This window comes from Elgaria multicarinata, chromosome 14 (genome assembly GCF_023053635.1).
Source record: "Elgaria multicarinata webbii isolate HBS135686 ecotype San Diego chromosome 14, rElgMul1.1.pri, whole genome shotgun sequence".
Taxonomy (NCBI): domain Eukaryota; kingdom Metazoa; phylum Chordata; class Lepidosauria; order Squamata; family Anguidae; genus Elgaria; species Elgaria multicarinata.
Window position 1 is genome coordinate 2,589,566 of NC_086184.1, and position 26,695 is coordinate 2,616,260.

At 46.2% G+C, this 26,695-nt stretch overlaps 1 protein-coding gene across 6 annotated transcripts in view; it reads right to left on the minus strand.

Annotated features, from left to right (window-relative positions):
• ZC3H18 (zinc finger CCCH-type containing 18) overlaps positions 1-25,594 on the minus strand; it is a 56,863-nt gene extending 31,269 nt beyond the window's left edge. For 2 of the 6 annotated variants that reach the window (XM_063140914.1, XM_063140910.1), the window contains exons 1-9: positions 25,436-25,594; positions 19,220-19,839; positions 14,906-14,990; positions 13,982-14,136; positions 10,328-10,420; positions 8,541-8,698; positions 7,506-7,538; positions 6,159-6,294; positions 3,783-4,069 (exon numbers count right to left, since the gene is read on the minus strand). In XM_063140914.1, coding sequence (XP_062996984.1) covers positions 3,783-4,069; positions 6,159-6,294; positions 7,506-7,538; positions 8,541-8,698; positions 10,328-10,420; positions 13,982-14,136; positions 14,906-14,990; positions 19,220-19,825 — 1,553 coding nt within the window. In that variant the 5' untranslated portion in view covers positions 19,826-19,839; positions 25,436-25,594. Of the gene's footprint in view, positions 1-3,782; positions 4,070-6,158; positions 6,295-7,505; positions 7,539-8,540; positions 8,699-10,327; positions 10,421-13,981; positions 14,137-14,905; positions 14,991-19,219; positions 19,840-21,280; positions 21,300-22,015; positions 22,097-25,435 lie in introns of those variants that run through there. The other 4 variants (XM_063140913.1, XM_063140916.1, XM_063140911.1 and 1 more) reach the window with 4 other exon arrangements.
• Positions 25,595-26,695: the final 1,101 nt, after the last annotated feature.

Genomic DNA, 26,695 nt, shown 5'->3' on the forward strand with positions numbered 1-26,695 from the left:
AGAGCCCAAGGAGCGGAAAATATTGTCTTGACCATGGGGTCAGAAGTAAGAGCGTCATAACACTGGTTAAAGAGGCTATAACCACAAATAAAATATCTATCAGTAAAAGCAAACTTTTGTGAATGGAAAAAAATCCTCAGATATGGCAACCTTGTATATAGGTTTGCAGATAACAATGACGTAGTATATCTGTTGTCGCCACAAAAGCAAAGGGAGTAACTTTCCATATTATTCTCTCCTCTTGCTTTTGGCAAATAAAAGCTTTGGTTTTTTTGTTGTTGTTGAAGGATCCAAACCTGAGATAGGTTCGTTATAACTGGCACAATAAACCCAACAGTGTGATGCTGTGCGTGTTTACTCGGATGTTAAGGCACACCGTAATTCGAGGGGGTTTACTTCCAATTAGGCTTGTATAGGATTGCAGTCTAAGGGTGCAATCACTTACTAAACTTACTTGGGAGAAAGCTCCCTTGAATATAGTATGGCTTAACGTCTGAGTAAACACGCACAGGACTGTGTTGCAAGAGGAACATCTTCAACCATCTCAGCCCCATCCACACAGTGTGTCCGAGTGTTGTGAACACCCCCGTGAAATACCCTATAGAACTGCACGCACCATCCCTTGGAATCCTAGAATAGTAGAGTTGGAAGGGGCCTATAAGGCCATCGAGTCCAACCCCCTGCTCAATGCAGGAATCCACTGTAAAGCATCCCGTCCAACTTTAGGAAGGTGTAGGCTCTTCGGTCCTTCCCAACAGGTACCTCTCATATCTATGGTTGATTTTTTATCATTTGGAAAGCAAAGTTAGCCCAGCCAAGTCATATAAATGCATCACCCAATTTATGCCAATGTTTCAATTGGGCAGACGCTGCCACCCTTGCAGAGCTGGTAGAGAAAGGCCTGAGAGAAGCCACTCAGCCAAAAATCCTATGCTTTTCTGGACTTGCATTGCTGTAACTGAAGAGGCCAATAACATTTCTCACGAGGCCTGCTGAACCAGGCCAAAAGTTCATCTAGTTTTGCCTTCTGTTTGCACTGTGGTCATGAGATGCCCGAATGGGAAGCCCACAAGGACATGAGTGCAACCACACACACACACACACAACCCTCTTGTTCCCCAGCATACTGCTTCCAATAGCAGGGAATCATAGAATCATAGAATAGTAGAGTTGGAAGGGCCCCCCTGCTCAATGCAGGAATCCACCCTAAAGCATCCCTGACAGATGCTTGTCCAGCTGCCTCTTGAAGGCCTCTTGTGTCGGGGAGCCCACCACCTCCCTAGGTAACTGGTTCCATTGTCGTACTGCTCTAACTGTCAGGAAGTTTTTCCTGATGTCCAGTTGGAATCTGGCTTCCTTTAACTTGCGCCCGTTATTCCGTGTCCTGCACTCTGGGAGGATCGAGAAGAGATCCTGGCCCTCCTCTGTGTGACAACCTTTCCAGTATTTGAAGAGTGCTCTCATGTCTCCCCTCAACCTTCTCTTCTCCAGGCTAAACATGCCCAGTTCTTTCAGTCTCTCTTCACAGGGCTTTGTTTCCAGACCCCTGATCATCCTAGTTGAATATATAGCCATCATAACTAGCACCTTTCTACAAGCATATCCTTGATCCTTTGTCCACAAATAGTAATTTCACCCAACAGCCACGGTTGTGTACTTCAATCTACGTCTCTACCGGCAACATGCCCCTTTATATCCTGAGCAACACCGTGGATTTACCCTGGCTACCCACAAAACCGATCTCAGATTCTTCATTTTAAATTCTCTACAAAAGTCAGCTGACTCATAATGAGGAAACAAAGGTGAACTGACAATAGGCCACTAGTGGCAAGTGTGGGAAACCAGCTTCCGGATGCTTCAGAGAGAGAACAATGCATTTCCTTTCAACATCTGGAACTGGCCCTGCTTCTTCAAAATAACAATTGGGAAGCCGGGGAAACTTGGCTTTTAGCAATCTGTGTACATTTCAGTCTTACATCAATCTTACTTCACCTACTCATCACCTGCGTGAGTTACATAATGGCAGTGAAGAAGTAGTTGGGACACGCGTGGCTTTCCTGACCGTTTACATCAACTCTTGAAGGCAAGTAGGGTAGATAAAAATTGTTGATTTTTTAAAAAAATAAAAATAACATTTTTTTTTTAAATTTAAATTGGATTTTTTTAAAAAAATTAAAATTTTCAGAACTTCTCACAGTATTGCCGTGGGCAAGTAGCCATATCTGATTCTAATCCACCTAGCAGGGTTGTTGTGAGGATAATGCCTGATTACCTCCACCACCACCCACACACCAGGGTGGATAGAAATCAATGATTTTTTATTTAAGAAAAAATGGATTTTTTAAAATTTAAATCGGATTTTTTTAAAATTTAAATCGGATTTTTAAAAATAAAATGCTTTTTTAGGAAAAATCTATCTAAAGATAGTTTTCTATTTAAGATACATTACAGTCCAAAGGTTATTCATCATGAAATAAGGATTAGTTTTTAATTATGTAGCATGAGCCTGTTTACATTTTTTGATAAATGAATTCCATTAATCCATTCACAATGTCATGCTCTTCCAGAGGTTTCTGTAAGACTACTTTTCTCCTTCCGATAAAGTACAGCAGAAAAGTTGTACAAATATGAATGATTAACCTATTAAACTGGAGATAGTTCACTTCACAATAATTTCATAATTATCTATTTATGATGTGTTACTAATAGTATAACCAAATCAGTATTTTTTTGATGTAACTGTAAAACTAATCTGAAAAGTTGCTATTCTAAAAATGAAACCTTCATCTGGTTGTAAATATTAAGATTATACTAGCAAGAATGAGTCTTTGGTAACTCTGAGTTGTGTAAAATATAGCAAGAAAGAGTGCACTTCTTTTGGGGGGGGAAGTCACATGATTAAATTGAGTCTTTCTGAGTAGTGATTTAAATCGTGATGTAAATAAAATTGGTTTAAATCAAATCCACCCTGAAGGCAAGTCAAACAGGCTGGCAGTGAAACTGGAGGACAAGAACTGCACAGAAGGAGCATGAAAGGACGGGCGCAGCGCAGTGGAGTGAGGGCAGCGGCTTGCCATAGTTCGAAGCAGTCCGAAGCACTTTGGATCGAGCCAACCCGCTCCAGACTGATCCGGAACCGAAGCGGTGCATAGTTCTACTTTCCAAATTAACGAATCAACATATAAACGCCGAAGCAACCGAAGTGCCAATTCATGCATGCAGCCCAACTGCAAAGAAATCCGCAACATGAACAGTTAGAAATTGAACGCCGCTTGAACCAAAACCCTATCGGCTGAGCACCTGTGATCACAAAATCTTGCTGCTGAACGTTTTAATGGTGAGGGAAGGATCAGTCGTATCGACATAACACACAGCAAAGCTATCGTGGAAAGGAATAGAAGCCAAGTGAGCTAAACACCTTGCTTTTACAAACAAGTCATGCAGGGAACACTCCATTTTGACTAGATTTCACAGCCCGAGCCAACTAAGAGCACTCAAAAACAAGTTTGCACAGCCGTTTGCAAATGCAAAGTTCTCAAAGAAGAGGCCCGAATCAAACACAACACGGTCCTTTTTCTTTTGTTTCACGGGCACAAGGATGACTACAAATCAGATTGCTTTTGCCCTCCCCTTTAATGAGCTACCAAAGCTGTTCTAACACATTCTGCCTCGTGCCCTCAGGAAACATCAGCATTTCTGAGATGCCAGCCAACAGGGTACAAAGCTTCACATCCTTCCGGCCGGATCCATCAACAGCACGAAACAGAAAATGTAGCCCGTACCTCGGTGGCTGCGGTGATCGAGGTTTTGGCTTCTCTTTCTCCTTCTCCCGCTCTTTCTCTCGGTCCCGGTCCCGGTCGCGGTCTCTGTGCTGCCGGTCCTTCTCGTCTCTCTTGATGCGCTCCCGCTCGCGCTCCCACTCTTCTTTCCTTCTCTGCCGCTCCTTGTCACGCTCCCGTTCCCTCTCGCGCTCCCGCTCTCTCTGCCGCCTCTCCCGGTCCCGTTCTCTCTCCCGTTCCCGTTCCCGTTCGCGCTGTCGGTTCTCCCTCTCCCGTTCTCGTTCCCTTTCCTGGTGAAAGAAAGGTTAAACCATGTTTAGTCATAGAATCATAGAGTTGGAAGGGGCCTATAAGGGCATCGAGTACAACCCCCTGCTCATGGAACGCCTCTCCTGACATGAACCTACCCGTACACTGCGCTCAACATCTAAGGTCCTCCTCCGAGTGCCTACTCCGAGGGAAGCTTGGAGGATGGCAACAAGGGAGAGGGCCTTTTCAGTGGTGGCCCCCCAATTATGGAATGATCTCCCCGATGAGGCTCGCCTGGCGCCAACATTGTTATCTTTTTGGCGCCAGGTCAAGACTTTTCTTTTCTCCCAGGCATTTAACAGCATTTAACAACATATGCTGAGTTTGTTTGTTTTTAACGCACCCCAGAACTGTTGTTGTTTAAATGGATATTGTTGTTTTATATTGTTTTTATATTTTTGATGGTTTTAAATTTTGTATACTTTTAATGTTCACTGTTTTTAACCTTTGTAAACCGTCCAGAGAGCTTTGGCTATGGGGCGGTATATAAATTTAATAAATAAATAAATAAATAAATAGCAGGAATCCACCTTAAAGCATCCGTGAGAAGATGGCTGTCCAGCTGCCTCTTGAAGGCCTCTAGGGTGGGAGAGCCCACAACCTCCCTAGGTAACTGGTTCCATTGTCGTACTGCTCTAACAGTCAGGAAGTTTTTCCTGATGTCCAGCCGGAATACGGGTTCCTGTAATTTGAGCCCGTTATTCCGTGTCCTGCACTCTGGGATGATCGAGAAGAGATCCTGGCCCTCCTCTGTAACAACCTTTCGAGTAGTTAAAGACTGCTACCATGTCTCCCCTCAGCCTTCTCTTCTCCAGGCCAAACATGCCCAGTTCTTTCAGTCTCTCTTCATAGGGCTTTGTTTCCAGACCCCTGATCATCCTGGTTGCCCTCCTCTGAACATGCTCCAGCTTGTCTGCGTCCTCCTTGAAGTGTGGTGCCCAGAACTGGACGCAATACTCCAAGTATTAACTTAATACTGGTTAAAAAGCCTAGCCAGTGCTGAATAGAGGGGAACCAGTACCTTGCGTGATTCTAATTATATTTAGTAAACAAGTAAGCTAAAATAGTAGCCCATATTAATTCCCCCCCCTAATATAACACATTTAAGAAGTAAAATGAAAGTACGCATAATGTGATTTAAATGTTATATTATGTAGTTTTTTTAATTGGAATGCTTGCCAAAATTTAAAGACAACAATAAGTACTCTTCCCCTACATTGTTCAAATTTAAGAAAAAGCAAAAGGTACTGAAAACTGTTGACATGCTAATATTTCCTTTAGCAACCCAAAGAACGCGTCAGTTGATGACCCTTCATCTATTTCAACAGAGCCTCTGTCCAATGACAGAACTGGGCATGGCATCTATTGACTTGACCATGCAGACTTGCAAGGAGATATAACACGGTGTGATGCGTAATTTATTATTTATTTATTGCATTTCTGTACCGCCCAATAGCCGGAGCTCTCTGGGTGGTTTACAAAAAGTTCAACTGTCTTCCACTGAGGTGGTTAGGGCACCTTCAGTTTGCTGTCACTACTTATTAGTTCCATTTTATTCCGAGACATGTATGTATTTCAATGACATATTAGTATTCTCCCACATACTTGCCGGGAAACGTTAATTACACCTTTGAAATTGTCAAGGTTGCCTAATATTGTACTTGCAACTGGCATCCATCCATTCTTACCAATGAACATATGAAATGGAAAACGTTTCCATGGAAAAATAAAGCGTTTCCCATTTTGGAAAATTTGCCACTCTGCATTCGCTGGTCCTTCAGTCACTTGAGCAGGGTGGCAGCCCCCCTCCTCGATCTGTTCCAGGAATGCAAGGAATGTAGAAACCACACAACAGGGGTTAGTTCTCAAGCCAGGACCCTGGGGCACTTCTGCATTTCAAACATCACTGGGACTGAACGGGATGCAGACACAACTGTGGCGAACGTGGCGCTTGGGTAACCTAGGAGGTGGGGCAGAGACGTCAGACTTCACCTACGCTGGGGCCAAATTGGTCGTCTGAATCAACTCACTGCACAAGAAGTATGAATCCATAAAGGTGCGTATGCTTACCATGCTTACCTTACTCAGTCTGTAGTTCCGGTATGGATCGGGGTCTGTGTACTGGACCCTGAAGTTCTCATACTGCCCGCCTCGCCAGAAGCGTTCTATTTCATAATCATAATAAGGATCCGTATAAGGATCAAGCCTGGAGAGGAGTCAAAAGAAGAGGCATGTTTAAGTGAAATACAATTGTATGCTGTGCCAATCAATTACTAGCAGAACTGCCATATTCAGCAATCATGCCTTATCTGGACAGAGATAGCCTAGCTACAGTGACCCATGCTCTGATAACCTCTCGTTTGGATTACCGCAATGCGTTATACGTGGGGCTACCTTTGAAAACGGTCCGGAAGCTTCAGCTGGTACAAAATAGGGCAGCCCATTTACTAACAGGGACTGGCTGGCGAGATCACATTACGCCAGTCCTTTTACAACTTCATTGGCTGCCAGTCCGGGTCCGGGACCGATTCAAAGTGCTGGTATTAACATTTAAAGCCCTAAACGGTTTGGGGCCAGGTTATCTGAAGGAACGCCTCCTCCCATATGTACCTGCCCGGACCTTAAGATCATCCTCAGGGGTCCTTCTCCGTGAGCCCCTGCCAAAGGAAGTGAGGCAGGTGGCTACCAGGAGGAGGGCCTTCTCTGCTGTGGCACCCCGGCTGTGGAATGAGCTCCCTAAGGAGGTTCGCTTGGCACCTCCATTATATGCTTTTAGACACCAGGTGAAGACCTTTTTAGTCTCCCAGTATTTTAACACTTAATTTTAACTTAAATTTAAATCTAACTGTTTTAACTCTGTATTTTAATTTTATATCAATTTTGCTGCGTGGTTTTTATTCTGGTTGTGCTTTTTATATTGTATTGTGTATTTGTGCTTTTAACCTGTTGATTGTCTTAGTATGATTTTAATTTTTGTGAACCGCCCAGAGAGCTTCGGCTATTGGGCGGTATAGAAATGTAATACATAAATAAATAAATAAATAAATTAAAAGCAAAAACTGAACCCAGGGTCATGCTTTGCGCACAATTACTGTTTGACTTGATTGTGTCATCGGAAATTGCATGCCTGGTTTCCTGCACTGACCAGGGGGGGTTGGACTTGATAGCCTAATTGGCCCCTTCCAATTCTATGGTTCTATGCATTTAACTACTTAGGAGCACTGCAAACTTCAGTATGACTTTGCCAGCACCTGGCAGCCTCCATACCAGAATGTGCACCAGTAAGAACTGGTCAACTGGAAGCCAAGCCTTATGCAACGGCTGGTATTGACCTAAGAATTCCTAAGAATTGCAAGGGATCAAAATGAAAGCAACATGGCCCAGCTGTAAGCACAAAGGAGATTAGGGACTGCTTACCCATAGTTAGCGTTCTCTTTGATGTCCACCTCACTGGAGTTTTTCAAGGAAGGGTTGGGGGAAGAAAAAGAGAAGATTTATGAAGTCAGCCATCTTCACACATCACAAGTTAATCTCAATGCAAGATAAAATTGTTTGAAAAATCAGCTTCTTCGAAGGGCAGTAATGTGAACCCTCTGGAAAATTTGGAATTGTTCTTCCCCCCCATGGCCTAAAACAACTGGGATTGGATTTTGCACATCTGACATTTACAACGCAATCTATTCGTATCTACTCAGAAGTAAGTCACACTGAATTCAATGAGGCTTACTCCCAGGTAAGTCCACACCTGTATTATCAACAGGTTTGCATACTACACACCAGCAGAAAGTTGTGGCTGTTTGCAATGGGGCTGTAAACAGAAGACAGGTGCTAAAAAATACGTGGCTCTCCCACTTCACATGTGCACTCCTGAGCGGTGAAGGCATTTGCTCAGGCGACTAGCGCACATGTGCTGCCATCCAGCCGCTACTAGGGAAAGGAGAATCAACGAGGCCAGAGTACAAGTTCCACCTCAAAGCTCCATCCGCCTAGTTCTTCCTCATGATGGCCTTTTTCTCTTTGTTTGAATGGGAGCAGCACACATTTTTGGAATGGGAAGGGTGCGCATTTTTTAAATGCATGCACCCAAATGTGCACTTGTCCCCACAGACTAAAGCATGAAAATGCATGCTTCCCCACCGCCCCAAAAAGGGTGCATTTCAAAAAGGGTGCCTGTGCATTCTTTTGAATGCTCGTTAGGGAAACGTGAGCTTTTTCTGGGGAGAAAAATGTGCTCACATTTGTGTTCGAAGTTGTGAATGGGGCATTTCTGAGTGACGGGAGAACTGAAATGAAATTCTCGAAGGACAAGGCATCGCTCAGGAAGCCCACACTGCCCTCTGCTGTCCTGCAACATGGCTTGCAGAGGAAAGCTAAAGGAAGCAGAAGCCAGCCCTGCCTGAGTTTAGCTCTCACTCCACAGCTCAGGACGACATGCTCTCAGCTGCGCCTTACGTTGAGTCCCGGACTTCTCGAGTGATGCGGTAGTTCCAGTCCCGGAAAAATTCATTCTCTTTGTCAAATTCACGCTCATCTTCCCCGATGGTCACTGTAAACCGCTTCTCCTCAAAGTCAGGCTCTTGTTCCTTCCTCATGGTGGCCTTTTTCAACACCTAAGACGGCGAGAGCAGTCAGACTAGGAAAGTGGCAGCAAAACCCACAGGTGTTGCCCTTGGATCTGAATCACTGAAGAAATGTTAACCTGTCATCAAATTTCCATTCTATTTATTTATTGCATTTATTTTAAATCCCGCCTTTTTCCTTCCAAGGAACCCAAGGCGGCGTACATAATCCTCCTCCTCTCCATTTTATCCTCACAACAACCACCCTGCGAGGTGGGTTGGGCTGAGAGTCTGTGACTGGCCCACAGTCACCCAGTGTGCTTCCATGGCTGAGTGGGGACTAGAACCCGGATCTCCTGACTCCCCGTCTAACACTCTGACCACTGCACCACACTAGAACAGCCTTCCCCAACTTGATGCCCTCCAGACACGTTGGACTGCAATTCCCAGCATCCCCCAGCTAGCTGGCTGGGAATAATGGGAGCTGCAGTGCAATACATCTGGAGCACCACATTGGAGAAGGTTGATCTAGGACAAGAATTCCTTTTTTAGAATCTCCTTAACAGAACCTCACCACTGTAGGTAAGGGCTAAACTACACATGGCAATAAACACACTTTTAAAAAGCATGCTTAAAACCGTGTGCTTTTAAGAAAATCAGCCATTGCCCCCAACCCACCTGGATTGAGGTTTATTGCTGACACAAGCCAGGTTGCTTTGTCCCCAAAGCTACTGTTCACTGCAGACAGGGCAAAAGCAGCTGGCGAAGGGCATTTTGGGCAGGAAACCAACATGGGCTCCCAATTATGGAACAGGGACCCACAGCTGCTTTTTTCTGTTTTGTTTTAAATACTAGAATGCTTGTTTCTTCACTCTGCAATGGCACTGCTAGTTTGAAACCTTCCGAAGCTTCAGGTGGCACATCAGTCAGCTTCATTGGGCTGTACAAAAACCAGTCCATCTGCCTCTGTCCAGTCACAGAACTGCGTACGGCATCTATTGACCTGATCATGTGGGTTTGCAATGGGCTATAACGTGGTGCCATGCATAAGCCAGTGACCTCAGGATGACGAAGACACAAGTGATATTAGCTGACGTTTTTGTGGCTTTGTGGTTTGAAGAGTAGCCTGCGTAGCAACCTGGGCTTTTTCAGAAACATACACAGTTTGTTGGTCAAGTAAATATTTAAACAGGGCGACCTAGGGAACTTGCCCAAAAATGGAAAAAAGAGATTATCGTTGAATGTGGCTTGGAACGTGCTGACATGCAACTGAGGAAACTTGCTTACTACAATGAAGGGCTTAATGGCAGAGCATGTGCTTTACACACAAAAGGTGCCAGGTCCACACCTTAGCACAGGGTAGGGCAACATGTAGACCCCAAGTGCAGTGAGCGAGGGAAGGTGAGAAACTTTCAATCACAAGTTGGCAGAAACCACGGTTTCCCGTTTTGTCTGGATGGGAGAAACCATGATTTGCTGCAAACCACAACCGGACGTTTCTTGTCTCAATCCATCATGCCCAGAGGAAGGGAAAGGAGGAGCAAAGGGCATGCAAGCCTGAGGTTTATGCCTGCTTATTCCTAATCCTCCAAGTCCTGGCATGGAGAACAGCCTGAATGCCTTTGCAAGGCGCCTGGGTAGCATTTTCTCTGCTGCGTTTGTGCCCAAACAGCTCCTTACCTCTTTGGCGTGACGGAGACCTCGTTCCCAGGCACTTTCTGCTGGGGGATCTGGTGGCGGTGGCGGCAGGATTTCATCAACTACAGGCCCTCCCTGTTAGAGAAGAGAAAAGGGGGCATGCATTTTCATTGTGCCCACTGTCTCTTTCTAGTGAAATAAGAATCTTTCTGCCCCACCTCCCCAGGTTGCACAGGTTCAGCTCTGGCCTACCACTTCCAAAATCTTCATTAGTGGCTTTTGACCTTGCTTATGGTACGTCCTTCCATCTATCCTTTCACAAAGTCTCACAGCAAATAAGAAGGCAACAGAGACGCCTCTTCCAAGGCACTGCAGGGCTGGAGCCTCTGAATGCCACCTCCCAGCCCCATAATCATGAGTGGGTGTCTTCCCGCTGCACCAAAACTGGGCCATGGATGTTGGCCTGGCTGAGACATGTCCTGCTCTCTGTGTCCTAGAGAGGCTGAGCTTAGCTGGCTCCTATTCCCAGCGGCCCCTACTTCTGCACACTGAGTTTAGAAGCAGGCAGAAGATTCTGCCTCCTCCAGAGGCTCAATGTCAGGTAAAATTCCCTTCTGTTTATCTGTAAGCTTCTATATAACCTAGGGGACCAGCAGAAGAGCAGACCGACCAAAACGTGTGAACCACTGATCCAAGAGGCATAAAACCTGCATGAATTTGGGAGATACTCAGTCCTAGCTAGCAGACATCCTGGGCTGCTTTCCTGATAAGCTTCCTAAAGTTTTTGCTAACAGACTAAAAGCAGCAAATTCAGGTTCCTTCCCTGCTTGGCATTAACCAAATCACAACGCATGCACCATGGCCAGTAATCAGTACACATGCCCCCTTTTCCAATAATTTTCAGCTTTTCTGCAGAGTCCCAAAACAGAAACAGGGACATATTTTACTTATTAAAAGCCTTCCCCCGCACCCTACCCAAAAACTTCCAAACCAGCCAAAGGACTGATATAGTTATGTTTAAAAAAATGTAAAATGTTTTTTTCATCTAATTTTATAGTTCTTTGCGGTCTGGTAAGTATTTATTGCTATTTATCGCTATTGTAAAACCTTAATAAAGTACGGATCTGAAACACGCACACCTTTTCCAAGTAACTCAGAAGGACTCCTTGTACCAAATTTGCATATTAATAGCCTGCTTGGCATTTCAGCAGTGTTTGAGAAAGTTCCTTTATGTGGGCAACAGCACTCTCCGTAAACAAGCAGCGCTTAATTTTATTTATTAACTACATTTCTATACTGCCCAACAGCTCAAGCTTTCTGGGCCATTCAGAAAGTATTGCTGTGCGTGCCTTTCATGTGATCTGTTGGTTGAATTCCGAGGATGGAACGGGAGCAAAGGGGCCTTTTATAAAGTTTCTTTCTAGGAAACAATTCTGGGCATGCAAGGAAAGATGGCACCCCTCACTCAGTGGAGTCTTGCAGCCTGCTTGCTACCCAAAAATACAAAAAAAAAAAAAAAATGAAATACATGAACCATGAGAGAGACTTGGAAAAGTTAAATGGGATTACTTTCCCCCCTTGCTGTCTGGTTTGGAAGGCTTTAGGATATCAGCCTTCCTCACCCTGGGGCGCTCCAGATGTGTTGGACTACAACTCCCAGAATGCCCCAGCCAGCTGGCTGGGGCATTCTGGGAGATGCAGTCCAACACATCTGGAGCGCCCCAGGTTGAGGAAGGCTGCTTTAGGTAATATGCCCACTGAGACCACCTGGCCTGGAAAGGCTCTACCGAGCTGAGGCCCGTTTTTCTCCCCTGAGAGGCGGGCCACCAAACCCTAGCCCTAACCCACTCAATCTGTCTAGCCTGGCAAGGCTCCGGTGAGGCCACGGTTCCTGCCCAGGAAGCTGGCGCAGCCCAACCCTAACCCTACCTGAGGATTAACACGATCCCTGCTGTGCCACTGATTTCCTCCAGCCACTCAAAGTCAGTAGGCAAGCCGTCCTGCTGGCCCACTCAGTCTGACTGGTCCGGCTAGGCTCTGTTTAGGCCCTGACTCCTGCCCAGGGAGCCATGCCACCCCATCCCTAACCCTAACCCTCCCATGCCCCTGAGACTTCACTTCAGCCACTCAAGGTCAGCATGCAAGCCATTCTGGTGGCCCACTCCGTCTGTCTGGCCCATAGAATCATAGAATAGCAGAGTTGGAAGGGGCCTACAAGGCCATCGAGTCCAACCCCCTGATCAATGCAGGAATCCACCCTAAAGCATCCCTGACAGATGGTTGTCCAGCTGCCTCTTGAAGGCCTCCACTGTGGGAGAGCCCACAACCTCACCAGGTAACTGATTCCATTGTCGTACTGCTCTAACAGTCAGGACTTTTTCCTGATGTCCAGCTGGAATCTGGCTTCCTTTAACTTGAGCCCGTTATTCCGTGTCCTGCACTCTGGGAGGATTGAGAAGAGATCCTGGCCCTCCTCTGTGTGACAACCTTTTAAGTATTTGAAGAGGGCTCTCCTGTCTCCCCTCAATCTTCTCGTCTCCAGGCTAAACATGCCCAGTTCTTTCAGTCTCTCTTCATAGGGCTTTGTTTCCGGACCCCTGATCATCCTGGCTGCCCTCCTCTGAACACGCTCCAGCTTGTCTGCGTCCTTCTTGAACTGTGGAGCCCAGAACTGGATGCAATACTCTAGATGAGGCCTAACCAGGGCCGAATAGAGAGGAACCAGTACCTCACGTGATTTGGAAGCCCAGCTAGGCTCTTCTGAGGGCCCTTGGATTTGCAATCCAAAGCATTCCGTAGAGACAGGTCCAATTCTTTATTCAGTGGAAAGAGCATGAACCATAGAGATGCTCCTGAGAACTTGCAACACAGATGCACACCCCACAACTCCTTCATGGTTCCCCACAAAAGATAGCAAAACAAAGCCATGCTGGCGCCACCAGGGGGAGCATGCCTGGGGAGGAGCATGGTATCGTGACCCTCAGCCTTGGGGCCTCCCAGTGTGCAGTGGAGGATTCTGATGAGGAAGGCATAGGCTACTTCCTCAAGGCCTTATTCAGGTCCCTCCCAACAGCCCTGCCATCATCCACCAGCTCAGAAGACAAGTCTCTTCCTTCCTGGCTTGATCTTGTTACTAGCTTCTTTATCTGATTTTATATTGCATTCCTAAACCTTTAATGTTTTATATCTATTGAAAACTTATTGTATTTTTTGGGGTTTTTTTAGTTGTACACTGCCCAGAGAGCCTTGGCTGTGGGACAGTATAAAAACGTAATAAATGTAAAAGTTTCTTGCCCAGGGAACTGTGCTTTCCTAATCCCCACATGCAGCTGAGGCTTCTGTTCAGCCACCCAAAATCAGTATGCAGGCTGCCCTGGTGACCCATTCAGGCTGCCTGACCCGTCTAGGCTCTACCAAGGCCCCGTTTAAGGACTGGGCTTATAGGCATAAAGTCATAGGTGTTTTTTTTTTTTTTAAAAAAACACATTCAATTAAGTAAACATTACTGGAAGCACATGATTGTCTAATGCAATAAGTTTTGTTAGTAACTGTGCTCCTGAAGGAAGTGGTTTCTGGACGATAAGTATATAGGGACAGATTCATTCACATGATATCTAACTTCTATAAATTAAAGCATAAGGCTCGCTGTGAGATGAGGAGATCGTTTGGGGGGGGGGGGAAGGAACTGTACTGTACCCAAGGATTGGCTGGCATCAGAGGGTGAGGACCAGGGCCAATGGGTGGTGCACCATTAGGAGAGAAAGGGTCTGGCTTGGAGATCAGAGAGTAGTTTCCTTTGTCGTTCACGCCAGGATGAATAAACCGGCAGTTCATTCCCCAAGTACAGTGCCCTGCGGAAAGAGATGTGCAGAAATTTTAATAGCCTCATGCAGAAAACAGGGGAAAAACGTGAGAACTATTGTTTTTACTCAGGAAGTAATTTAATCAACCACACATAACTCATATGATTTCTTTAACTGGGTGACAGCACGATTCAGAACTGGGTTAATTTTTTTAACAGTTCTTATTTTTATTATAAATTTTGGATTACTTGCTACAGCAGCGAATTCAAAAACAGATTTTATGCATTTGCCAAACTCAATTAAATTATTTTCTACCCAGCCTCACTCCCTACCATGTCTATGCAACGGATCCTTCCAAAGCAAAGCCAAAAGTGTTATCTCAAGACTTGGCAGCAGGTTTATTTATTTTAGGAATATTTATCCAGCTCTTCAAAAACTTTCCCAGGGAAGTTTATACAATGCAGTAAAACAAAACAAAATAGAAGCATAATAACAAAACAGGGGGGAAAAAATCCAAAGTGCTGTACAAAAAAGTATGAAAACCAATGCTGGAGATAAAACTGAAACTTCAAAGGCTGAGGACAATCTGGTTTCCACCCACTGCCTTGGTGATGGTTGAGGGTTTAGATCCAGGTAGATCAGAGGTGTTCAACCTCTTTCAGCTCAAGGGCCAAACTGCATTTCGGAGGAGATCTCAGGATCAAATGGTGGGCAGGGCCGAATGAAAAAGGATTGGGGGGGGGTTTAAAAGGCAAAAAGCATCAGCACGATTTAAGCTCAGGGTGGGCAGGCTCAAGGGGAAAGGGTTGGCTCCTACCTTTCACAAAAAAACGGCAGGTGAGACGCGGCCTGACTTTCCTGTCGCTGGGGTCCTTGACCTCTCCCTCCTCCAGGTCGTCATCCTGAAAGGCACAGAGGGGCAGGTATTTAACAGCGCAGAAGTTGCTATGTCAGTGCAGCCGCTGATAAAGAGCATTTCACGGCATCCCTTCAACCAAGACGACTGAAGAGGCCAAGAAGTCGTCGCACTTTGGGAGACAGCCGTCACCTTCAGCAGGTGAACTGTGGACCATCTTAGCCCAGCCACAACAGGCCTCGGCATGTCTTTGACCTGGCGTCCCCATCCGGGCCCTACCTTTCTCTGCTGCCTGCGAGGACCGCTAGCCCTCAGAGTTCAGGAGGTGCATTTGACGTTGCTCCGGCAGTGGGAAAAGTTCAGGTGGAAGGCTTCTGTGGTTTGCAGTGCCACCAATTTCCCCTCACCTGCCAATCATCTCCCCTGCCACCACACATACACAGCACCCATCTTGCCTCCGCTCGCTCTTCCTTTCCTCCACTTGTGCAACACTGTCGAAATATGACAGGCTCTTCATATTGGAGAGTTGGGCTCCAAGTAAAGCAGGGGACTGAATTCCATTTCGGAGGACCTCCCAGGGGCTGCCTTGCAGCAGTGGGTGGAGCAAAAGGGGCGGGACCTAAAATACTAAACATACCAGCCAATTTTAGCTTCACACTCTTACTGTCAGTAATTCAGGCGTGGGAGAGGCATTCTAATCTTCTGGATTGGGGGAAAAAACCTGGACAGAACCACCAAAGAATCAGGGTGGGAAGGGGGCATGGGTATTTGGGGAACCCAAAGGGCCAGATGGGGAGCCCAGGAGGGCTGGATTTGCAACCCTGAGGTAAAGCCTCAAAAATGAAAAGCTTTAAGCAAGCCCTGTAGACATGGCGTGATTTGCACCAGGTAACTTTGGCACTGGATAAGTTAACTCTGAACAGAACATTGATTTCTCTCCTAACCCCACCTTTGATGCAGAACATCCAAAGTGTTTTATTTCTGGGTTTCTCCTATTCATAGATCCGTAGGATGCCAGGTGTGCAGATAAGGCAGTCAGAGTTACAAGCAGCTGTTAAGGGAGGATGTTAAACCTGTTTCACTGTTCCCTGCTGCAGCATTCCCCTCTCCCTCCTTTCTCCCTCTCTGGGGGAGCACAGGCGCTGTTTCAGAACAGGTCTATTGGGGGGGGGGATACAGTGTTTATTTGCTTTTTACATTGTTTTAATATTTCCATGTTAACATTTTAGACTATTTTTCTTATGCTGCATTTTGTATCTTTATCAGTCGTTGTAAACTACCCGGAGCGCTTCAGCTATGGGGTGGTAGAGAAATGAAATAAATAAAAATCTCTTCTAGTGCTGCTCTCCACTGCAGTCTGATTTCTTGCCGTTTTGCTGCTTTGAGTATTTATCACAACAGCTCTACTCCCCTTCTCCTGGGAGGAGCACAATTGCCGTCTCACAGGCTCAGATGTTACCTGTTGTCTATAGGGCTTTTAAGACCACTGGCTGCCTTAAGCTCCAAGGTAGAGTCGCCTTTCAAGAGACAATGAACCAAACCAGAAGGACACCCTCTTTCTTCAGCACACACAAGCCTTGCTTTCTGAGATCAGATACCACAGCCTTCCCCCAACCTGCTGCCCTCCAGATGGATTGGACTACAACTCCCAGCATTCCTCAACCAGCACAGCTGGCTGGGAATTGCAATCCAACACATCTGGAAGGCACCAGGTTGGGGGGAAGGCTGAGAAACAACAAACCATTGACGGGATCTTCAGCAACCAACTCGCAGGGAATTCTAGAGACTTTCCAATCAAACTTAGCTAGAGACCTGCCACTAAAGATTTAGTTTGTTAGCCCAATTCAGTATTTGAGGACTTACCTCCTTTGTTCGTAGCTCCCAAAGCACCTCCCCTACAACAGAATGCTTATTTATTTGTTTAGTACTTTCCTAATCGGTCCTATTATTATATTATATTATATTTATTTATTTATATAGCACCAACAATGTACTTGGTGCTGTACAGAATATAGAAATAAAACTACCTAGAGGCTTACAGTCTAAAATCACATTAAAACATTTGAAGGGCGGAAGGCGTTAACACAAAATAGAAATAAAGGAATAATCATAGCAATGAGAACAGTAAATCAGGCTAAAATACCAAAAGCTATGGAAAACAGATGAGTTTTCAAACGTGTTTTAAAATCTAAGATGGAACTCGTAGTTCGTAGATTCTCTGGAAGAGCATTCCAAGCAAATGGGGCAGCCAAAGAGAATGGGCGAAGCCGGGCAAGAGAGATAACTAACGTTTTCTGGGTGGGTTAGAAATAACACTTTCTAACCTATGTATGGGGTTTCTCTAATGCAAACTGTACTTTCACTTTATTCATAGAAGCTGCATAGGCTGTTCAACGTTGTATCGCTGACAGTTTTCCTCTGGGAAGTTCAAATGTCGATGAATATTCCTTGCCTTCACAGAAGGTCTGTAAATGGCTTGGGCAGACTGGCTGACAAGCAATTCTAATGAATTTAAATCTACTTATTCACCCTGCAGAACACTAATTCCAATAGCAGAGAGGAAAAAGCTGTCCTGCTCCCTTTGTCTAGAAACAGCGATGCCCAAGAATAGTGTCCAAATGCAAGCACAGTAATACAACCAAAAACTTTCTGGAAAACTGTGCAGACTCTCTGAAAACCTGCGGCTCTAGCAGGAAAGAAGGAAAAACATCAGGAGGAAGATGTTTAGAAATGCAATAAATATAGAAATGCAACAAATAAATAAATAAATTCATAATGAGGAGACAGCAGAGATGCTTGGCATAAGCTTATGTCTGAAAGCTGCCTAGAGGGCAGCCTCATATTGAATTTATCAGAGAAAGCCTCATGGAACCGGAAAGCTTAAGTATTGGATTAAGAAACCCTTCCAGGGTGAGTTACACCTTCAGGATGTTCTCTTTAATAGACTGACTGGCATCTCCCTCCAGAAGCAGGTAAGGTTTAAGCCAATCCATAATCCGGAAACACAGAGCTTACATGAACAGACATGAGCTGGGCATACAAAATCAAGCTTCCTGCCACTGATAAAAGGGAATTGCCAAATGACAATCGCTGGGCGTTGACAGGCCCCACTAGACTCCATAGAGATGAAGATCCAGGTATCCCAAAAACTTAATCACTGATGGTTAACAACTGAAGCTGTCTTATTCCAAGTCATGCCACTGGTCCATCTTGGCCCAGGGGTGTTGAGTTTCTTTTGGTCCAAGGGCTGAATTCAATTTTGGACAGGCTGTGGGGGCTGCATTCCAGTGGCTAAGAGAGTGAGCTATAAATCAGGAAGCCCTTAGTTCTGGACCTCACCTGTGCCATGAACTCCCAAGATAGCCTCAGTCATCCCATCTGCAATATGGGATAGCAATACTGACTGGCTATATTACAGGTGGTGCAATAATCGTAAGATAATGGGGCTGTTCATGTAACACACTAACCCACACTCAGTGGTTGAGCGTGGGTTTGTTTGTTGAACGGTGGGTTATTGTGTGGTCTAAGTGCAGCCAGGGTGGATAGTAAACCATGCACTGTGGCTCATTTTCTTGAAGAAGCCACCTTGAGAACCCATGGTTTGTTGTTGGGCTGTTCAGGGTGGTTAATGAGACACAATGCATGGTTAACAAGACTTCTTGGTTGTGTTCAGACAACGTGATAACCCACACTGCAGAAAACTTGCTGTGTTCAGACAACACACTAACTCATGGTATGAGAAGCATGTTGAACGTTTGAAAGTGCTACACAACTGCTGGGTATTTAGCATTAACTGAGATAAAGGGAACTACAGAGAAGCCCACCGTACAGGGGTCTGTCTTCCAGCTGCCACTTCTGGGAATGTCGGGCAGGGAAGGAACTGAAACACAACACGCTTGGAAAAGCTGCTTCCACTGCAACACAACCACTACCAAACAGCACACCAGCTCTGGACTTAGACTGGTTGCAGGTCCATTTCACCATTCCTTTGCTTCTCGGTTTTTCTGAATAAGAAGACCTACAGTGACCCTGCCATGAAATTCACATGAATCCAGCCATTTCAAAAATAACATAGCCATGAGATCTCAGCATGCATATTTAAACTCCTCTCAATGAAAAATTACCAGTTGAAGAAAGCCCTTAGAAGGCTTCCTTGCGCATGCAGGTTTAGGAAATGGAAGGGGTCACCAAAACGCTTTGCAGGCCGTGATTTCCAGGTAAATCAGTTAAAGGGGGGGGGGAGAAGGTGAGATTGCAGGAAGGAGCTGAACTTACGTCAATCTCGCCGTCATCAATTTCTCCGTCTTCCTCCTTCTTCTTCTCCTTGAGAGGCTCCTGACCATCCTTTTCGTCGTCGCTCTTTATGCAAGGTTTTTTGTCCTCCTCAGGAGGCTCCTCTCCTTTCTCCTCTTCCTCCTCCTCTTCCTCTCCCTCTCCCCCAGCCTTGTCAGCCTCGTCATCAGCAGCACTGGTGCTTGGCTCTTCAGGAACCTCCTCGTCATAGTCCAGTTCGTGCTCATCCAGTTCCCGAGTGACTGAGGATGCTTCATCGCCAAGGTCGTTGGCCCGGTCCTCCTCATCCTCCTTGACAGACAGCGAGTTCTTCAGCTCCCTGCTTTGCTCATTATTGTCAGAGTCCTGAGACTTGGTTTCACTTAGGCGGTCCTCTTCATCCGAGTGGTTCTCTTCCTCCTCGCTCAATATTCTTGCCGTGTCTTCCTCGTCTTCCTCCAAATTGGTGCCCTGCCCTTCCTCTCCATCCTGTTCCGAGCCACTCTCTTTCAGGATTTCGTCGTCAAAGAGCTGCTGGTCGTCCTCCTCTTCCTCCTCCTTCTCGTCGGGAGAGCGGGGGGTTTGCTCAGGGCTTTCGGACACATCCATCAGGGCCTGCTAGTCTGTAACCAAAAAACAAATAAAATAACTTGGTGGGACAAGAGTGGTTTAGGGGCTGCTGCTTAAGGGTGCAGCTTTAAACCTCAATTATTCCTGTATCCATTAGCTGTGCGGAGGACATACCCTTCAAGAGTAAAATCCCAGTGTGCAAGCCAAGAAGAGAGTCTGGGCATATCTTCCTAACAACACCATTTAAACTGCATCCTTCAAATCAGATTTTCCTCTGCTCTCAGTTACAGAGCGCAGACTGCATAAGACAGCAACCAGGCTCCCCTTGTAAGCGATGTATCTAGCATCTGCTGCAAATGCTCGTGCAAGATGTAATCCCTGGCAATTCATGAAGAACAACAGGGGTGCAGAAACTCACAGCTGGGTTCCCAATCTGGCCCCACTTCCTTCCCCCTGACCAATAATTGGTCCATGGTTCCTTGGTTTTACTTTTGTTTTCTCCCAATTCTAAAAGGTTTGAGATGTCTCTCCTAAGGCTTAGTGACCGGCACTAAGACCTTTAAGCTAAAAATATAAATAAATGCTGGTATTGTTTGACATTTTACCCCCAACCCCATTTTCCTTCGTGAAAACCTAAATTGTAAAAGGCAAATTCATACAAAGTCAATATATGGACATTTACTTAATATAGTCATAAGAACATAAGAAGAGCCCTGAGGCTGGATCAGACCAAGGGTCCATCCAGTCCAGCATTCTGTTCACACAGGGAACCCAAAAGCAGGACATAAGTGCAACAGCACCCTCCTGCCCGTGTTTTCCAGCAACTGGTGTTACCCAGCAACCGGGGTGCGCAGCACGTGATATAATGACAGACATACAGCCCTAATTCAGAGATCTATTTCCAGGGTTTGGGGAGGAGGACAATAGCTAGACATTTTGCAGCACCTTAGAGACTAACAGATTTATTGCGGCAGAAGCTTTTGTGGACTCAAGTCTACTTCATCAGGAATCCTCCTCTGGGTTTAACGTGATGGTGCTTGCGTCCAAAACTCTTCAGCCAAACTAGCAAAATTCAGCGAAAGGAATTTTAAAGACATACAAGGTCGAGGCTGCTACTCCAGCTACATGGGTGGGAGGAACATTTGCACATCTATGGGGCATAGGCATGTACTCAAAAATAAGAGCAGCATTAGCTGGGAGGATGCAAAAGTGTGTGTGTGTGTAGGTGTCCCCAGGTTTGGATTGTGGGCTTGAGGCAGGTGTGGAACCTCACCCACTGATAGGCCCCAAACAGTAGAGCAGAGAATAGCAGGCTCAGGAGAGAATGAGCATTAAAATGCCAGCTAATAATGTCATCGCTTCCATAATTGTATTCTGGCAATAACCCCACAAAGGAGGCTTTGCAGAAGAGAAAAAGAGACAAGCAGTTAGCGAGAACTATTACTGCATGGAACATTTGGGTAAGGAATGAAGTTCAGCTGTAATAGCCCTTACCTTTAGCACACTGCAACAGTATCATTTATGTGCGTGCACACACATCTTTCTCTGGGTGAAGAATAAAACAGGTCTTGAATTTGAGGCCAGTTTTTAAATTTCCACAATTTCTAGGCTTGCACAATTAATTCAAATGACAACTAATGTAACATAGTTAGGAGCTTAAAGCATGGTGCTAATTGTCTCCTATTACATTATGGCTCAGAGCAGTAAAGTATAGCTTGGGTGAGCTTTCCGCAAATCAGCCGTTTGCCCTCCCTTGTACCGGAATTTGGCGCATTTCAGTTTCGTCCCATTTAGAAGAGCTTCTCCTTCCCCACCTGCAGCTGATTCTCACCCACCACTGATGACAAGATACCTAAGTATTAACAAGCCTGGAGAACGGCTGAGGAGTCAATGAAATGAACTTAATAATGGCAATATTAAAAACCAGAATATTGAAACAAATGCTTATAACGAAGGATTTAAATGTTCCAACAATGGAAGAAAATTCTCTCATATGAATAAACATGTCAGATTGTAAAGCGAACAAGATTTGGCTGATGCCTCAATGCTATCCTCTCCCAAAGTATCTTTGTCTCAGAGCTGTAGATATAATTTGCTTTTTGTCACCAGAACAGTGCAGCAACACACTGGCCTTGACATCTACCAAGCAAAGTAGTCTGCCATCTTCAAACCAGGTAAAAAGGTGGTCCTAAATCACCAAAGCTCCACCTGGCATAACGTGTTGCTCACCTTTCTCCAGCCTGGTGCCCTCCAGATGTTTGGGCTACAACCCCAATCAGCCCAACAAGCATAACGAATGGTCAGCGATGATGGCAGTTGCAATCCAAAACATCTGGAAAGCGCAAGGTTTAGAATGCTGCTCTACCATTTCATAGTCAATACATTGCACATGTAGCACTAAGTAGATATTATAGAGAGCATGTTATGTTCTTAACAGTGGCCAAATATTGATTCATTAACTTACTCCAATTTTCATCCTACCTTCCCTCTTAAGGAGCTCAAGGGAGCGTACATGATTCTCCCCCCAACTCACACTTTATTGTCACAACAACCCAGTGGGGTAGGTTAAGCTTGGAGACAACAATTGGCCCAAGGTCACCCAGTGAGCTTCATGGTTGAACAGGGATTTGAACCTGGATCTCTTTAGTCCAATACTTTAACCACTACACCAGACCAGCAATAGATGTAGCTAAATCTCCTAGGATTCCTTGCAGAAGTAACAGATCATGAATGAACCTTCTCCGAAAGATCTTTGGTATTAGTGATCATATCACCAATCATATAATGAGGCTTCTCTTCCTGTTTATTTATTGCTAGAGCTGGAGAAAAATTTCAGGCACCAAGAAATTTGATGCTGGCATCTAGGAAACCATCTGGAGGCTGGTGTCTAAGAAGACACACGGAATCCAATGAGAGGTACTTTATGTTACCAGGGTGATTGATTGTTTTATTTTGGCTTTGTTTGTTTCTGCTGCTGCAGTGCTTGATTATTTTTTATTGATAATTGTTTTAGTTGCTTTTATATAAACGGCTTCATGAGGCTTTCACCTTAAAAGAGAGACTCTGGTAGGAAGAGCCAGTTTTACTGTTCTCTGCTGCAAATTCAGCTTGGCCATAAGCAAGCCCCTTTCTCAGACTCAGCTGCTCGCTCCATCTGCAACATTGAGACTATACTGACCTACCTTACAGGGTTGTTGTAAGGATTACACAATAAATTATGTGAACCACTTTGAACACTGAAAGTATCGAGTGTTTAAGTACTAACAAAGGAACAGCTAGATTTAATCCCGCTCCCCAAATTGCCAGAGGGACTCCCTGAAACTGCCAGCCACACCAGAGCTTCCTCTAGTCAAGTTCTCCAGGAGCTACCACACCTCATTTAGGTGCAGACGCAGAACTGCGGGTGGTAGCAGATGCTGGGCAACTTTTGCATATTCAAGTCCCCTGGGTTGTAGGTGAGTTATTAACTAGACCAATAACTGTGTGAACAGAATGCTGGACTAGATGGACCCTTGGTCTGATACAGAGTGGCTCTCCTTATGTTCTTATATTAAGAAAGCCAGTGTAGTGTAGTGGTTCGAGTGTTGAGCTGGGACTAGGGAGACCCAGGTTCAGCCATAAAGCTCATTGGGTGACTTACGGCCAGTCACTGACTCTCAGCCTAACCTACTTCACAGGGTTGTTGTGAGGATAAAATGGAGAGAAGGACCATGTAAGCTGCCTTGGCTTTCTTGCAAGAGGAAAAAGGTGGGATAAAAATATAATAATAAATGCATAAATAAAAAAGGTAGCAGGGAAGAACTTTCTGTGCCTAAGGCTGCCAATAAAGAGACAATGATGGACCAGAGAGAATAATATTCTAACTCAATGTAAGGCAGCTTTTTATAGGTGGTGGCCATCACTCAGTAGTAAGGTACATGCTAAAGGACATAGATTCATTTTCAGTTTGGAAATATCTCAGGAAAGATCATCTTGCCAATCAGGAAAGAAATACTGAGCTAAACAGACCAATAATCTCAGTATAAAGAAGGCTTCATAGGCACTAAAGAGGAGCCATTGCTCAGGGGCATAACACTTATTTAGTTTTCAGATTCCCCTCTTCTTCACTGGAAGAAGAGTTAGGAAAGACCTCCTCCTCTGCTTTTAGAGAGCAAAAGAGAAGACCATACTGGACTGGATGAAGCAATGGCCTGACTCGGTGGAAAGGTTATTATAAAGGGTGCCCACCATTTAGTAATAGTACACATGCAGAAACTCCCAGATTTAATCTCTAGCATGCTCAGCTAGAAAAGATCTTGGGTGACAGGACATCTACCTCAGGCCTTGGGGAGCCACTGCCAAACAGAGAAGGCAGGATTGTCTGGGTGGACCAAGTGGAAAGCAGGTTATCATTGCTCAGTGGCTGAGCATATGCCAGCCTTGTTGGCCTACAGCCTCCCTCCTCACCAGCCAACATGCCTACTGGCTAGGGATGATGGAAGTTATAATCCAACACATCTAGAGGGCACCCAGCTGGGGAAGGCTGGCATATGAAGAAATCCCCAGAAATGATTCCCAGGATAGAGGAATTTTAGGAGCGGCATATGCCTCAGCCCTTTGAGGGATGCTTCCAGTCACAATGGACAATCCTAGGCTAGATAGACCAAGGCTCTAGTTATGTTTGAGACAGCTTCATTTGTTGAAGGCTCATCGTTATTAGAGCAATATCAACCCTTCCTACCAGTCCCCTCCCGCACCCCCGTACTCTCCAGATGTGCTGCACTACAAATGTGCTGCACATCAGCTTCCATGGTGGCTGGAGGAATTCTGCAAGTTGTAGTCCAACAGATCTAGGGGGAACCTGGTTGGGGGATGCTGGCAGTTGTAGTACAACACATCCAGAAGGCCCTGGCATGGAAATGCTGGGAGTCTTAGTTCAACAACTTTGGAGGGCATTTGGCAGGGTGTTGCTGGGAGTCATAGTCCAACACGTATGGAGAGCACCTGGCTGGGGATATTGGGAGTTGTAGTGCAACAAACCTAGAGGGCCCCTGGCTGGGGGTTGCTGGGAGCTGTAGCCTAACAGAGAGCACCTGGCTGGGGGATGCTGGGAGTCATAGTCCAACACGTATAGAGAGCACCTGGCTGGGGATATTGGGAGTTGTAGTTCAACAAACCTAGAGAGTCCCTGGCTGGGGGATGCTGGGAGTTGGAATTCAACACACCGGGAGGACACCTGGCTGGGGGATGCTAGGAGTTATAGTCCAACACATCTAGAGGGCCCCTAGCTGGGGGATGCTGGGAGTTGTAGTCTAGCGGAGATCGCCGTGCTGGGGGCTGCAGCCCAACTCATCCGCAGTATCAGGTTGGGAAACGGCTGCTGTGCACGAGGCTGACCTCCGCCCACCCCGTGGGGTCCCCTCGAGGTCATCCCATCTACCCCTCCCCCGCCCGTTGAACGAGCGCTGTCCCTCTCCCTGGGGAGGGCCCGCGGCCTCCCCTTCGCCAGTGACGCCGCCTCCCCCGTTCCTCAGGGCAGAGGGGGAGGCCTGCCCGCCCTCCTGAGGGCTCAGCGCGCGACCGGCGGCGCCCCCCCTCACCACCCGAAGAAGGCCTCGACCGCGCCCCCCCCGCATCCCTCAGCCCACCTCGGGGCCCGTCGCTCCTCACCTGGCCGGACGGGAAGGGGGTCGGGGAAGGGAGCGGGGGGGAAAAGCGGCTCCGGGAAGCGGCGGGGCGCGAGACAGGGCCTCTACTGGCAGCGGCGAAGCAGGGCGGCCATGGCGTGACGTCATCCGGGCGCGACGTCGTCGTCGCGACGGCTTCTGAGGGAGCGAGAGAGAGCAGCAGAGCGAAGGAAAGGGGGGTTGGCGCGCATGCGCGTGCGTAGCGCGAGCCTGAGAAGAAAAAAAAAGGGGGGGGAAACGGGGCGTGGCGGGGCTGAGCTTCAGAGAAACTGGCAGGCGAGCGGGGAACGCCCCCTGGGAGGCCGAGTAGCCAATCAGAGGCCCCAGCGGTAGGCCACAGAGCGATGGAGGGAAGGGCGGAGGAGGAGAGGGAGCCAGTCGCGCCTGCGCACTGAGTGCGCCCGCTCTTTTGCTAACATAAGCTTTCCTCAGCATTCGGCGCCCTCCATATCTGGTGGACTACAACTCCCATCATGCGCAGCCAGCGCGGCAGGCGAGCCCAGTGTCAAAGTAAACCACCACCACCCCGACCGCGGTGGTTGTGGATGATGGGAGTTGTAGTCCAACACAGCTGGGGAAGGCGAAGTGTTTCTGAGCGTGTGCAGAGTGCTTGGCCCAACAGCTCTGTAACTTCATAGGCCCTTTATCCGCCCACCTGCGGCGTTGCCTTTGCCGTTCCCAATATTCATAAAATCCAGTTCTATTCAGATTCGCTGTATCTGTATATTCTGGTTACAAAGCAAACATTTTTTTCCCCTCCTGGAAAACATTTATTTGCATTTCACAAAAGTTATCAATGCAAAGATAAAACTATTTCCCCTTCAAAACCTTTTAAAATTAAAACTGTGGAGGTGGGTGGGAAAGCATCTACCAAGAAAGATAAATATTCTAAATAAATAAATAAATAAATAAACTTGGCCACATCACTGCTCTCTCCTAATTCCAGAACCTTTATAAACAACTTCAACTTGACAAGCGCTGGTTGCAATACAGATCCTGCGAGATGTCACAGGAGTCTCCAAATAGCCCACGCTGGGAAGGAAAGAATTCTTATTTTCAAAAATCAATGTTGCAGGAACGAAGAAGAGTCATATACCAGCAATACTTCTGCAAAAGCATTTTGACCACATCCAATACTTTGGCTCTAGAAAGAACTGCACAGAGCAGGCAGTGCTGGAATTGCATGAGGAGGAAACGCATGAGTAGAGCTCATATATATCCTATAAAATGTAACAAAAATTAG